General features: G+C 22.7%; 1 protein-coding gene across 2 annotated transcripts in view; it reads right to left on the bottom strand.

Annotated features, from left to right (window-relative positions):
* Positions 1-3,133: 3,133 nt before the first annotated feature.
* Positions 3,134-16,446, bottom strand: part of LOC122855201 — a 52,095-nt gene continuing 38,782 nt past the window's right edge. For both annotated transcript variants that reach the window (XM_044156392.1, XM_044156393.1), the window contains 12 exons: positions 14,054-14,190; positions 12,876-13,164; positions 11,990-12,252; positions 11,453-11,605; positions 11,194-11,388; positions 10,741-11,129; positions 8,022-8,258; positions 7,372-7,551; positions 7,006-7,153; positions 5,368-5,637; positions 4,935-5,269; positions 3,134-4,336 (listed from right to left, as the gene is read on the bottom strand). In XM_044156392.1, the coding sequence (XP_044012327.1) occupies positions 3,994-4,336; positions 4,935-5,269; positions 5,368-5,637; positions 7,006-7,153; positions 7,372-7,551; positions 8,022-8,258; positions 10,741-11,129; positions 11,194-11,388; positions 11,453-11,605; positions 11,990-12,252; positions 12,876-13,164; positions 14,054-14,190 (2,939 nt within the window). In that variant the 3' untranslated portion in view covers positions 3,134-3,993. The remainder of the gene's footprint in view (positions 4,337-4,934; positions 5,270-5,367; positions 5,638-7,005; positions 7,154-7,371; positions 7,552-8,021; positions 8,259-10,740; positions 11,130-11,193; positions 11,389-11,452; positions 11,606-11,989; positions 12,253-12,875; positions 13,165-14,053; positions 14,191-16,446) is intronic.

Here is a 16,446-nt window from a genome sequence, read left to right as displayed (position 1 = left end):
TTTATTTTTTTTTTTTCACTCAAAACAATAACATGTTTTTTTATTTTCAAATGATTTTATTTTTTTTTTAAATTATCTTTATATATGTGCGTTTAAATAATATTTTTCGATTGACAAATTATTCATTTATTGTCCAAGTTTTTTCTTTGATTCTCAAGTGAAAATAATTTAATATTTTTTATTATTTTGGATCTAATAAAATTATGTATTTTTAAAATATTAATTATTCAAGTTTAATATATTATTTTCAAACCTATTTCTTGATACAAAAACATAAATAAATGAATCAAAGATCAAACTTGTCAATTCCAATTTAAAATCGTTTAAAAGATTTTTTATATTTTTTATCATTTGGTTTTATTTATTTTCTTTTTTATCGAACACAATGAAGCATATTTATTTATTCTTTTTAATACTATTTATTACAGTTTTTTTTTTTGTTTTATATATATATTCAATTATTAAATTGATTCAACTATAAAAAAGTTGTGGCAGTCTTGAAAAAATTGTTTGGAAATCTGTTTGCCACTCAGTCAGTCATCGAGTTAAACAATTTTAAACTCTCACACATCTCAGTGGTTTATTTATTATCCATTGATAATTGATAATAAATAAACAAAAATGTTTTTATCAATTATCAATAGTGATTGATGAATTTCTTTTTGATATTTCAATTTCGGTAATATAAGTAGAAAATAAAACTCGTGTTTTCAATTCATGTTGTTATATTTTTTCATGTGTCTCGATTGATGAAAATCGTACAGAATTTATTTAAAAATAATATTGAATAATTGAAATGAATATTTGATTGAATATCAATCAACTACTTGTTTGTGTATTTTAATTAATTTTTTAAAGTTATATCAATTAAAAATCAACATTTCGAAGCTATTTTTTCTCGTAGTATTTTTTAAAAAATTCACATTTTTCTATACTATTGTTTCGAATAATTAAAAACTATCAGAAATTGTTTTTTTTTTTCAAATATAAATTGCAATTAATAATTACTATTTATATTAGAAAAAAATAAATAAGAAATCCATGGAAATTTAAGTGTTTGATTAAAATTTTTTTGACAAAAAATAATTAAATTATCTCAATTATTTATTAACTAAAATAAAACGTAAATTACTTGTTGATAAATTTAATTAGAAATATTTTCTGTACGATTTTAATATACAAGACGTAAAATATATTTATATTTGTAATTTTTTTCTTTAACAACTATCAATTTTTCTTAATTATATAGATTTTTATTTTTTTTGTTTTTAAATTTTTTTTTTAAAACTTCTAAAAAGCTTTTTTTAATTATTATAATTTTTTTTTTTTAATCGGAAAAACCGTAACGTATCATAGATATGGTGAACATCATTAAATAATGACATTTTAATAAGTACTATTAAATTCTAATCGTCTATAATTTCATTTTTAATTTAACTAATTATTTATATCATTTTTTAAAATTTTTTTCTACAAGTAAAAATTTAATATTATACGCAAAAACTTTATTTACAGCCATACGTAAATAAGATGTAATTATTCATTGATAAATAATCGATATTATTAATTTTTTTATTTTTACAATTTAACAATTTTAAACAGACATTCATTGCTTCAATCAAATTTCGTTATTTTTGATGAAAAAGAGTAAATAAATTATAATTCAATCAATTTAAAATTATTGTTATATTCCTTTTCAATTTGTTATTTATTTATAATAATTAAAAAATTAACCATGAATAAATAATAGCTTATTTCTATTTTTTAAACAAATATTTATATCCGTTGATTTTGTTTTTTTTAATGGAATTTTTTAAACGTTTTTCATCGAAATTTTTCTGTATTTAATTAGCATATTATTTAATGATTTTTTTACTAATGAAATTAATTCTTTTTTCTATTTATTAATTTACGGAAATTGTTAAAAAAATCATTTGAAAATATTTAAATGGTGTATGGCAATCCACAGAGTGAATGGTTTCGCTAAAAAATAAAAAATAAATAATAAATTAAATAATCCAATAAATAAATAAATAAAATTATATAAATAAACAATTAAACAAATAAATCTGTAAATCATTCGTATTTTAATTTAAATATTCACAAAGAAAAGTATCAAAAAAATTCACAATAAAATTAAATCAACAAACTAAAAGTTAAAGTAAAAAAAAAAACAATGAAAGTTAAAATTTACAATCAGTATTTTTTAAAATAATAAATTAATAATTTTAAATTAAACTTTATTATATTTTTCAATTGAAAAATCATTTAAATAGATAAAGAAAAAAGAGAGACAATAGTTGGCAATGACAATTTAATTGGTCCCATAAATAAAAAACACATCAAATATTTTTGGCCAATATCAGTTCAGTTTTAAATTAAAACAATGATTAATATTAATTATAATAATTACAAAACACATAATAGATTATAAATCACAAAAAAAATTTGTTAATTAATAAAAATCTCGATAATTTTTACATTTTTTTTTGCTAATTTATTGTAAATGTCTGTTCAATCTAAATAAACTAAAAAAAAAAAATTCCAAACATCTAAACAACTATTTTTAAAATTATTAAAAGCTTCGCATTAATTTTATCGCTGGAAGTTTGGATAACGTTTATTTTATTAATTTTTTTATTATTTTACCATACCTTTGCATCCAAGTTTAACAATTTTAATATTTTTAATTGTTTCTATTTAGTTTAAACTAAAAATTTTCATAATATTATGTGTTTGCAAAGGCAGGTGATTTAAACATTAACGTTACAAATAATTTTTTTTTATATATTTACAATTTATAAATGGTTTATATATGATCTGGGATTAAGCATATGTTTTTGTATGTTTTATCATAAATATATCAATATTATTTTATTGATATATATATGCATACTGATAGCTTGTCATCGTTATCTTTCGTTGCAGTAAAATCAATATTATTGAATGCTTGTTGAATGTTCATCCCAGCATAACAATTTACGAAGCACAGCTTCGAGAAAAAAAACATTATTATATCACATTATTCCATGAATTAAGTTAACAAACTTTACATTTATCCCCTGCTATTTATTATTAGTTATTAATTTTTTTTTTCAATATTTATTTTCCTAGTTTATACATTGAACCAGCATTTTTTTTTTTTTTTTCCCTTGGTCAGTATCTACATGCAATAAATTTATATCAATACTTAAAATCTATCGTAATTCTTTCACTCTTTAATTTAAAAAACAAAAAAATTATTTAAGTTTAAAAAAAAACCATGATTTACAATGTTTGAATTTATATATTTTTAACCATTTAATTGCTCGATCAATGATCTATATTTATTTTTGTCGTTAAAAGTTTATTGTCTTTTTCAAAAGTAATTTTTTTTTCAATATATATAACAAATGATATATTATTTTTTTTGGTAATTTAATTTCAATACTTTTGCATTGAATTATCGAGCAGATTAATAAAAATACAGGTATAATTTTTGTATATAAAAACAGAGAAAAATGATAAATAATTATTGAGCATAAATTTACAGACACTCAAGAATATATTATATATAATAAATGATTAAAAAAATTTCATAAAATTATAATAAATATCACTCGTGTATGTATTTATTATTGTTTTAAATAAAAATTCATACATTTGATGATTGCAAAGAGGAGCATGAGAGTTGCTCGCCGATCAATCAAAATAGTTCTGCGCGTTACGTGTTGAAGATGTTGTTAAAGTCTTGTCAAGATCGTAGGAAGAATAAATTCTGTACTCAGTGAATAATAAAAATAAAAAAAGATGATATTATTTTGATGAATGAAAAATAAAAATAATAATTTTTTGGCAGTGATTAATTGATAATATATAATATTCACTGAGTTACAAGATTATGACAAATAATTTTTTATAATTGATATCTAGTTTAATCAATAAATTATTAAATGATCGTCACACTGTTGTAACACGATCAACTTCAACATAACGTACAGAACTATCGTTTTGTCAGCAAATGACTTCTTTACCATCGAGTATTGCTGTTTCAGATGAAATACTTTTTAATCTATGTTGTGATATTGAACGATTTGTTTTTTGTTTAAACATACGCCATGATACACAAAATATTGTACCAATTATTGATAATATTAGTAGTGAACCAACAGCAAGTTGTAGTGGTGGTAATTTTAATAACATTGAACAATGAGTTAATGCTTCATCATAACCAGATGGACAGTGTGATATACCATCACACCATAATGATGCATTTATACAAGCATTTAATTCTGGACAACGTTGATCACAATCACGTGGCATTAATAAACCTTCTGGTGCTTTTTTTACTGGTATTCTAAATAAACAAAAAAAATATTATTATTAATTTAAAAATTATTATTTATCAAACAAACAAATAAATAAATTATTTAATTTAATATTTACAAGAATTATTTTTAATTTTTTTAATTTAAAAAAAAATATGAAAATTATTATTATTTAAATATTAATTAATTTTTTGTTAATAAATTTTATTTAAAATTATAATAATAAATTTTAAAAATTTATATAATTGAATTATATTTTTTTCTATTATTATTTAAAAAAATATTTATACTTAATTTTTTATTAAATAAATAATGAATATTTAATTTATTTTTGTCTATTATTTAATGTAAAAAATAATTAAATATAATTATTTATTTGCTTTAAATATTTAATTTATTTTATAATAATTAATATTTATTTTTTTTATAAAAATTATTTATTTATTTTAAATATTTATTATATACAAATGCTAAATTTATTTCATTCAAATGAAATGAATTTTTTTTTACTAGATATAATAATGATAAAACAGACAAATTATTTTTATTTTTACACAGTATAAAAAAATTAAGTATGTAATTAATAATGCTATAAAAATTATTTATTTAAATGTGTAAATTATTTACCTTTTTGTCATTTCAAGCCATGTAACTGTATAAACATCAGGTTCATTAATAATAAATTCAACAGCAATTGTTCTTTCTGGATCATATCCTGGTGCAACGATCATTGATCTATGACTTGCAGACCATCCTTCGCTAAATACTTCAACAATTTGATGTCGTGAATCTACAACTGGTTTTGGACAAACTGACACATTAATTATACCACCAGTATGTAAAACAATTCTATTGCTTGTTAAACATTTTGTATTGTTGTTCATAATTGTACCATGCGTTTTGACATATAAATATTGTCCTGTTCCTGGATCAATTAACCATGGATGACTTTTACAATTTTTCTGTATCAATAAGAGAAAAAAATAACAAAAAATTTTTAAAAATAATCTTAACATCATAATGAGAAGAAAAATAAAATTATAAATGATTTTTTTTATACCTCTTCTTCATCGACAATTGGTGATTCAAATTTAATTTCACCAGATGGTCCACGTACTCTTCTTCTTTGTAAACAAGGTACAGCTTTTACAAAATCCCAAGTACCCTCAAAAAATATATTATTATAATCATCAAGTGAATTCATTGATTTAACAGTAAAATGTACTTCAACAATATTTGATTGCGATTTTACTGTCATTGGTAAACTTTTATTTGAACAAAAACAATCTCGTTGAATTGGTGATGCATTGGACCATGGAAGTTCCAGTACCTTTATTTAATTAAAAAAAAATATTAAAAATTTATTTTTCATTATTGTAACTAGTTCAATTTGATATTGTAAATTTTCAGATTGACAAATATTATATTTTTTTTCACGATAAATGCTTATGGTATTTTTGCACAAACAAAGCCCGTTTTATCTTATCAAAATAAAATATTTCTAAATAAAATTTTCATGAAATTATACTTTTATTATTTAAACAACACTTTAATATTACTATCATAAAAATTTTATAGTTTAATTCCAATTATTTTTATGTTCTTTGCAATTTTATATTTCTCGTGAATTGCAGATAAAATTCAGAACTTTTCGCTGTTTGTCGAAAAATTATTTCCAAGTAAAATATTCATGAAATTATACCGCTAATATATAAACAACATATTTTTCAATATAATTAATAATAATTATAAAAGTTTTAAAATTTAATTCCAACTGTTTTGATTTTTTTTTAAATAGGTCAAAAAAAAAAAAAATAGAAAAAAAAATTTTTTTGTAAGATTATTTTACTGTAGCTAATTTAACATCGAAAAATAAAAACTTTTAGTCTAAAATTAGCAACAATAAAATAATCTTTTAATATAAAAATATAATAAAATAATAGAAAAATTATTTTTAAACTTTTTTACTTGCAAAATGAGTTAAATATTCCCAGGGATATTTTTTTAGCCAAAAAAAAAGTCAATATGTATTTTTTTTTAACTCTACACAAACAAAGTGTTAATCAAAGTATGTATATAATTAAACTGGACAATTTAAATCACCATTTTTACCTAACAAAATTTTTTCTATTTTTACTATGTCAATAAGACAATTTATTAAATGTGCCAAGTTGTATTTTTAAATAATTCAAAAGAAGAAAGAAAAAGAAAATTTTTATTACTACGTGTCGTTAAAATGTCATCATAGAAAAAGAGAAAATTTATTTCGATGATTATGAAGTGGATAAGTACATTGTGCATACAACGCATACGTACAACATGCGATATTGCATAGTTTGCAGTTCGCACGATACAAAAGGTTATATTAGATATAAAAAAAAAAAAAAAAAAAGGGTAGCTATTACCAAGGTCTCACTGCACATCTGGGTTACGTATTCACCCATACATTCAACTCAAAGTATCGATCATTTTTTTTTTTTTTTTAAACATGCGCTTCATTGGTATTTTTTTTTCACTTTTCTTATTTTTTTTTTTTTTTTAACCCTTATATTCTTTGGCATTTTTTTTTTATCGTTCTATTTACTTTATAAAAGACAATTGACGTTATTATTTATTACACAATGATGTTAAGCTAAATGATTATAATGTTTATTTTTTTTTAAATAAAAATTAATATTATGTAAATTTAAATTTATACCTTCAAGGAAAAATCGGTTGATCCATTGCACATGAGACGGTTGTAGTTGTTATTTGAAATACTACGACAAGAGCGATTGCCATTCAAAAGTCGGTTGAATCGTAACTTTACTACCTCGTCTTGTTCACCCTCAAACCGATAAATACAACTGAAAAAATAATAATAATAATGATTATAGAAATAACAATAAAATAAGATGAATAAACAAAAAAAAAAATGATGATTAAATAGATTGTTTAACTGAACTTTGCTAAAGTAAAAAAATTATAAAAAAATTGAATGAAATAGTTGTTGATTTTATTTAATTATTAAAGTTTGATTAAAATATTAATAATATTATTTAAAAAAAGTAAAAAAATGTTGTACCTCAAGTTTTTTGCTCCACCACGTCCATAGAGAAAAATATTTCTCGTCGCTTGAAATTTACGATCAGGATATTGATCGCGATTTCGACTATAGAAAACTCGTGAACATGGACCATTACCATAAGCATCACCGTCTTGATAAAGATCCACAAATTCATAAAGTGCCCGAAAGTTAATTTGCCTATGAAATAAATTAAAAAATTAATTATTTATTTTTATTGTTTATAACTTTTATTTGTGAGAATTTTATGCTCAATTAAATTCAACTCAATTTAGTTTATCAATTTATAGGATAATATTTTGTTTTTTATAAACGTAAATTTATGTTGGAAAGAATCGAGTATATTTTCTACAGGCAATCATTAAATTTTATTTGTAAAAAGTTTTGTTTCAATACGAAACTATATACTGAGTTTATATATATGAAAATAATGACCGAGAAAAGTTGAAAAAAATAAATAAAAAATAAAAATTATAGGATAGAAAGAAAGACATAAAAATAAAAGTTTTTTTATTTTACGATTTAGGATTGAGGGACAATATATATGACTTTTTAAAGTTATCAATTTTCATGACTGACATTATTAATCAAGATATATATTTCGGCAAAAATATTTATAAATAAATGTAATGGAGTATATAAAAATTCACCTGAGGGCTGTTGACTCGACCATTCGTATTTCAATTGTCATACTATTTCCGGACGATAAAAAACCCTCACCAAGAAAACAGGGTCTACTTGTATTTTGTAAAATTGCATGATCACAAGTTTTTGGTACTTTATCTTTGCAGTATCGAGCAAGTAATGTTGTATTGCTTGCTGGTCTTGCACCAATTGTTGTTATTGAGTCTCCAGTTCTTTCCATGTATTTTTGTCTTTCTTTACCGCTGGAATAAATAAATATATAGTTTTACAAATAAATATCCTGAACACACAAATTTTGTCGAGCAAATAATCCCGAAATAAAATATACTGGTAAACAAGTTTCTAAAAGAAAAAAAAACAACGTAGTCTGTAAAGTGTATTGGTATTAAAAACAAGAGGTATTTTGAATTACAAATTAATCATTAGAAAAATTATAACAAGCGTATAGTGATGTACAATGAGACAATGACTATTTCGAATTTTTTCAAAATTATATAACAACAGTGGATATACAATAAATAAATAAATATTGCATTTAACAATTTATTTATTTTTTTTAAATTTACTATTATTATATATCTTGGATAAATTTAAAATCAATTTATTTAAAAATTAATTAATTAGTCATCGTATTTTAATGACTGATTATTATTATTTTTTTGAATTTAATTTTGTTAATATTTATCTTTAAAATATTGTATAAAATGTTTATTTTTATTTTTATTTATTTTTTTCAATTTATTATTATGTATTATTGATAAAATCATTATTAAATATACTTGGATAAATATGTAATTTATTTATTTTTCAACTTGCTAGTGGATATTATTGTTGTACGAATATTTTCTACTAGATTTTTTTCTTTGACATGTTATTAGCACCGATACTGGAAAATTTATGAGAAATACGGGGATAATTAGACGTTTTCAACACAACTCAATCAATCCTATATAATCATCGCATGTTCACCGTAAATTTCACGTAACTTGTTTAAATGTCCCCGTGCTTTCCGTAAATTCCCAGGTACATACGGTGGAAATAGCACCTCCGTTTTTTCTTTTTGGAAATTTTTATTCAGGACATTGTAACAAGAATACTTGATCATGTAATACTTATATAAGTATCTTAAATAATACTTTTTATTGTTGTTTGTCCAATTTGTCAAATACATTTTCAGAAAATATTTGTGTTAATGTTATTAAATGATTCAGTCATGAACATCGTGTTCATATAGGTATATAATATTTAATAATATTATTAACACAATTTTTTATTTCTATTTTTATGTTTAAGACAAATTTTAAAATGCTTGTCTCCAAAATTTCGTTATTAATGTGAGAGTGGTCATTGCAAATCAATTAATTATTGATAAATCGATGAAAGGATGGAAAGAAGTTGAATATAAAGTTGTTAGAGATGCATATGATAATTATACAACATTTTGTAATACAGGAAATGTTGATCCATTGAGAATTCATACTGGTGTATCAACTGTTGTTGAACCAAGTCAACCATTGTCAAATTGAGAACAGCAGCAGCAGTTTGTAGCTAAACTAAAACTTCTTTCCACTTTTTTAATGATTTATCAGTAATTAATTGATTTGAATGTGTTAATATGCATTCTAGCTAGAGAAGAAAGTCTCTTTGAGAATAAAAAAAAAAAAAAAACTACAGTCAAAACAATCAATGTTTATTCTAAAAAAAAATGTGTAAATTTTCCCGTATTCTCCGTAAATTTTCCGGTATATACGGTGGAAATAGCACCTCCGTTTTTAATTTTTAGAAATTTGTATTCAGAACATTGTAACAAGGATACTTGATCATGTAATATTTATAAAACTATCTTAAAATACTTTTTAATGTTCTTTGTCCAATTTGTCAAATATATTTTCAGAAAATACTTGTGTTAATGATATTGAATGATTCCATTATGAAATTCTTGTTAATATTATTAACACAAATTTTTTTCTTTTCATAAATTTTTATTCATGACTTTATAACATGTGCTTTGAGCTCGGGCTTTACTCCTTATACAATGATTTCTTTTTGTTTTACCTGTTAGCACATTTTAATATATAATTTGAAAGGTTATATGTGTTATTCATAAATCGTTTTTTATTTTTAATTATATTTTTTTTAAAGTATATCAATAAGTATACTTTAAAAAAAATATAATTAACAAGATAAAAAAAAATTGTAATTTTCAAAAATTATAATATTTCAGTTTTTTGAGAATATTACCGCTGTGGTGAAATCGATACTTTTTTTTAACATCCACATATCATTTTTATAATAATAAACATCTTTGAGTAATGAAATATTATCAACAGGTGTTTTAAAATATAAAATAAATATAAAAAAATGTAATTTCTGATTAAACATACTCTGTAATATATAAAATACTCGTAAAACTTTAAAATCAATTTTTTCATAAAGCTATCCAGATTTATTAAAAAATAAAAAAAAAAAAATTAATAAAAAATACTTTCACTACTACTTTTATATGAACATAGAAAATTTAATATTTAATGCATTTTCACTATAATACCCATGAATAACTTGACCAACACTCGTTAGCGTAAAAAATTGGATTAACAAAATATAAAAACTTTCAAACTACTTTTTTTTTTTTCATTATTAATAATTTCATTTAAAAAAACCATAAAAAAATAAAACTAAAATTCATTAATTATATATTTTATATACTTAAAATAAATATACTACCATGATATATCATTGCACTCAGCAAGTGGTGCCATTTCACCGTCCCAAACAAGTAACGTCGTGCTGCAATCATCATCATTAGTTGTTGGATTATTTCCAATATGAAATTTAAGTATCGACAGCCAAACACGAAACTGTGGAATTGATGGTTTTGGTGCTGGTTTACGCCATACAGTACCCGGACGTGTTTCAGGAAATTTTGGTAATGGACGAGGTGGTGTTGGAGTTGGCATTGTTGGTCCAGCACCACGTAAATGATAAAGACAAGTTGTATTTCTTGGTAGCGTATGTTTTGGTGATGACAATACACCACCACTATCACCTTTCAACCAAAATTCACAACGTTTATTTTTAGCATATGTTGGTGATTCAGCATCAACAAATTTAACCTGCCAAAAAAATAACATAAATAAAATACAAATCAATACAATTTAAACAAAAAAAAAATATTACTTGAACTTCAAGTTGAAAACCATGAAGTGAATGAAGTGGTGTTGGATGTAAAAAAGTTCCATAAGGAGATGTTGTAAATTCAACAAGAATTTCAGCTCCACTGCTTGTTGCTTCTGGTACTGGTTCACCACCACCACAAAATTTAAGTATAACTGGATCTCTTGTTGTGTATCCATCATAAACAGTTACATAATCCTGTCAAATTGAAATACGTATAAATTATATTGAATACTATTAAAAAATATAAATTGATTGATACCTGAATGACATCACAGTCTTGCCATAAACGTAGCTCACGTGGTGGAGGCTCAGCTTGTGTTGCTGGTCTTGCTCTAACAGCAATAAGTTGTCCTCTCAATTGTCTCACTGTTATTAAAGCATGTTTACCAGCTGGTACTTCATGTTGTCTTACCTTTAAATAATTAATTAAAATATTAATATTATAAAACAATAAAAAAATTAAATTAGAAAAGTTTTTGGGCTATTTTAAAAGCAAGTATAATACAAGTTTCTATATCATTATTGAACTTAATTTATTTCAAACTATTGTCCAAAGTTATTGTAGTTTAGTTTAGTTGATTTCAATGTCTTGATAAAAAGTAAATTTTCAAAAACTTTTGAATTATTATAATGCATAACAAATGACAAATATAAAAAACTAATTATAAATTTTTTATCATTGTTGAATTATTGAATTAATCAATTGATTATAAATTGAATGAAAATATTAATTAAAATTATAATTTATTATTGTGATATTATTGAAAAGTAAAAAGGTTTTTTTTTTTTTACTTACAGCATAATAGCAAGTTAGATTACGTGGATAAAGACCAGGAAAATTTGGTGATTGTAAACGACATTTTTTTTTATCACAATCACTGAATATTCTTGAACAATAAGTTCCTGAAATTAGATCTCCAAGGTATTGTTGTTCGGGTGTGGCTTTTGTAACTTTTGGTATATCTACTATTTCAGATGGTATTGTCGTATTTGAATATTCAACTGATATTGCTTCAATAGTTGTTGGTGATTCTGTGACTTTAGTCATTCCTGAATATTCTAAAAATATTTAAATAAAGTTTATATTGAAAAATTTATTATTATTATTTTCATAGATAGCATTTGATTGAAATTTTAATCAAATTTTATTTAGAAAGGTTTAATTTTTGATGAAAATAGGGGGTGATGAAAGCATTGTAATTTCCGTTTTTAAAATAATAAAATTTAATTTTTTTATTTTTATTTTAAAATGTCGATTAAGAATTTATGCTTAGTTGACAAATCTAGGAATTGTTTTCGAGTGAAAATTCAATTGATTTATATAATAGAAATTTAAATGAAATTTTTACAAAAATTTAAAGTAAAATTTTGTTATAAAATTAATATTAAAATAGAAATTTAAGTTCATAAATGTTTTCGAAAATTAACACTGTAAAATTTGTCGAAACTTTTAAAATTTTAAATCGAAATTATTAAACTTTTAAATCGAAATATTTAAATTTTTAAATCGAAATTTTTAAATTTTTAAATCGAAATTTGTCTTAAACGTTAAATTTCAAAAATAAAAAAAAAATATAAATGAAATTTTAGTGAAATTTAAGACTCTTAAAGTAGTTTTATTCAATAAAATAATTTTTTTTAATTTATTTTTTAATATTTATTATATAATCTAAGTAACTTACCAACAAATGGATTTCCATATCTCACAACAGCATCTGATTTTCTTATCATTTTGTATCCCATACGAAAATCAAAGTTAAATCCAGTCTGATCTTGACTGAGATGTAGTAACTTGAGTGATATTGTAACAAGGGGCGTTTCACTGTAGTAAATTGCTGGTCCCCATGATGTACCACACCAAAGGCCACCAACGTCAGGACGTTGCGCCTCAGATATCTGTAACGATCCGTCTGGGCATCCCTTAGCAGTAAAAGAGACGAATTTCCCTAAGGTAAAACTATCAAAGGTTAGCTGCAACACACAAAAGAAAAAATAAATAATAAATAATAATTCAATTAAATATATAAATAACATTAAAATATATTGAATTGAATTTTTTTTTTCTAATTTTACAAATATATATTTTGATAACGAAATACGACCTTTTTTTTTTTATCATAAAATAATGTATTCAGGATTAAATTAAATATGTTAAACAAGCTTTTGTAAAGATGATTTTATTCTGAGAAAATTATTATTTTATATTGCTCTTTGAACAAAAAAGTAATCGTCTTTTTCTTCAAGACGTTTCAAAAAATATATAGCAACAAATTTTACTTTTTTAAATTACATATAAATCGATGTCTCACCCCTTACTACGTGTACTAGAGGGTTGAAATTTTAACTGAATATAGGCGTTTATCCCCAGAGAATATATATTTTAAAAAAATGATGATGGCACAGCAGCAAATTTGGTTTTATAATATTTTTTTCTCTTCAGAAAAAAATTTGTAAAATTGGTATTGTAAATTTTTTTTTTTATAAATCAATATTTCATTCCTAAAATATGCATTAGAGGGTTGAAATTTTAACCAAAGACGGCTTCAATTACCCCAAGTATATCTCTGAAATAATTGTGATGATTTCACATCAATTTTCTTCTCAAAAAAATTATTTTTTTAACAATTAAATTGATAATAATCTCATCTATGAAAAACTACAAAATTCAAAACAATAGTAATATAATTTTTCTGTTAACTTTAAAATAGATTTAAATTTTTTTATGTACTGGTAAAACGTTTATAAAAATATTCAAATATAGTAAATCATTGTAACGCTATTTATTTTCAAGCAAAAAAAACATTTTTTTTAGCTGCCAAAGTTAATGCTTCTTAATTTAAATTTAAAATGAAATTCTTACTTGAACAATATCTCCAAAATCACCTCCAGGAGCATTGAATGTGAGCTTACAAAAATATGGTACTTTATCAATTTTTGGTCGATGTAATTCAAAGTAATAAGTTTTTCCAACTTCTCCATAATATGTCTTGTTGCAAGCTGAAAAACAAAAAAACAAATAAATTCATAAATATCATCATTAAAAAAATTTAAAAAGAAGAAAAAAATTATCAAATTTCCAATGGTCTTCTATAAGCATTGAATTCTCATTTTTTCATTCTTTCTCAAGTTTCATAATAACAATAAAAATGTAAAGCTTTAGAAATTTCATTATGCTTTGAATCAACATATATATCTTTTGGAAAAAGTTTTAATCTCGATGTCAATTGAAAGAAAGCTGAAAAAAAAATATAGGGGCTGTTTGAAATTCAATTTGTTGTTGGCTTCGTTCACCGCACATATCATTGTGCAATTACGTTAACAATACACGCTAAAAGGGTGCATATAGAGAGAGTAAAATATAAAAAATAAAAATAAAAAAATATATAGCAAAAGGGAGAGAGAGAGGTAGATAGATAAATAAGAGGGATGTTGAGGGTTGGTTGGGATTGGTTACACAGGATCTATTGTGGGGCTTCAAGGGCTCATCACGAATGTAGGATATTGAGAGACAGAATATATATTCTAGATGAGGAAAAGGGAAGATAAGCAAATAGAAAAATGGAAAAAAAAAGTTTAAAAAAAAAAAGCTGATGGTAAGGTGAAAGTGGAGTGTGGTAAAATAGAAGGGGTGTTTGACTGTGGTTTCAATTCAAGGAGGATTGTTGGTATGATGTAGAAATGTTGTGTGTGTATATAGATATAAATGCATCATGGAAGAGAGAGGAAAGGGGAGGAGTGATGAATGGTCTAAATGCTTCACACAATACTCAACATTTCTAGTGTCAGACCAGTTGACCATTTCTCGTTAACTATACACAATCTAATCGCTTAATCAGCAAATCATGTCACGTTGCTATATATATCGATTGATATTATCACAAATGACAATCAAATTTTCATTGTATATCAATCAGTTTTAGTTTTTTTTTTTCATTGAATATGCAAATTTACTATTATTTGGAATTTTGGGAGGTATCATGCTTGAAATATCCTGAACATACAAACTTCCTTTATCAAATCATCATCACGCATATTCATATATCTATTGGAATAAAAAACAAGAGGTGTTTTGAATTACAAATTAATCATTAGAAAAATTATAATAAGCATATAGTAATGTACAATGAGACAATGACTATTTCGAATTTTTTCAAAATTATAACAGTGCATATATACAATAAATAAATAAATATTGCATTTAACAATTTATTTTTTTTTTTAAATTTACTATTATCATATATCTTGGATAAATTTAAAATTGATTTATTTAAAAATTAATCAATTAGTCGTCGTATTTTAATGACTGGTTATTATTATTTTTTCGAAATGAATAATCATCGCATGTTCACCGTGGGTTTCCCCGTAACCTGTGTAAGTTTTCCCGTATTTTCCGTAAATTCTCCGGTATATACGGTGGAAATATCACCTCCGTTTTTTCTTTTTAGAAATTTTTATTTAGAGCATTGTAACGAGGATACTTGATCATGTAATACTTATGAAAGTATCTTAAATAATACTTTTTATTGTTCTTTGTCCAATTTGTGAAATATATTGACAGAAAATACTTGTGTTAATAATATTAAATGACTCAATTATAAAATTCTCGTTAATATTATTAACACAAATTTTTTTATTTTTATAAATTTTTATTCATGACTTTATAACATTTTCTGTGCGGCTGAACGTTTCTTTTTTATATAAAATAGAATTATTGGCTGTGAGTACAATATATTTTCATGATATATTTCAGGATATTTTATACATGTGTGTTATCAATAATTTGTTTTTTTATTGTTAATCATATTTTTTTTAAAGTATATTAATAAGCATACTTTTAAAAAAATATAATTAACAAGAAAGAAAAATTTAATTACTATTATCAAATATTTTGAATAAATTCAAGATCAATTTATTTAAAAATTAATTAATTAGTCATCGTATTTTAATGATTCTAATTATTTTTTTAGAATTAATTTTGTTATATTTATCTTTAAAATATCGTATAAAATGTCAATTTTTATTTTTATTCATTTTTTGAATTTATTATCATGTATTATTAATAAAATCATTATTAAATATACTTGGATGAATATGTAATTAATTTATTTTGCAACTTGTGAGTGGATATTATTGTTGTACGAATATTTTCTACTAGGTTTTTTTTGTTGACACGTTATATTAGCACTGATACTGGGAAATTTATGAGAAATGCGGGGACAATAATAACAAGTTTTACACACAACTCAATTAATC

Source organism: Aphidius gifuensis, linkage group LG4, assembly GCF_014905175.1.
Source record: "Aphidius gifuensis isolate YNYX2018 linkage group LG4, ASM1490517v1, whole genome shotgun sequence".
Lineage (NCBI taxonomy): Eukaryota > Metazoa > Arthropoda > Insecta > Hymenoptera > Braconidae > Aphidius > Aphidius gifuensis.
Note: the sequence above shows the minus strand (reverse complement) of the source record. Positions and strands in the feature narration are given on the sequence as shown.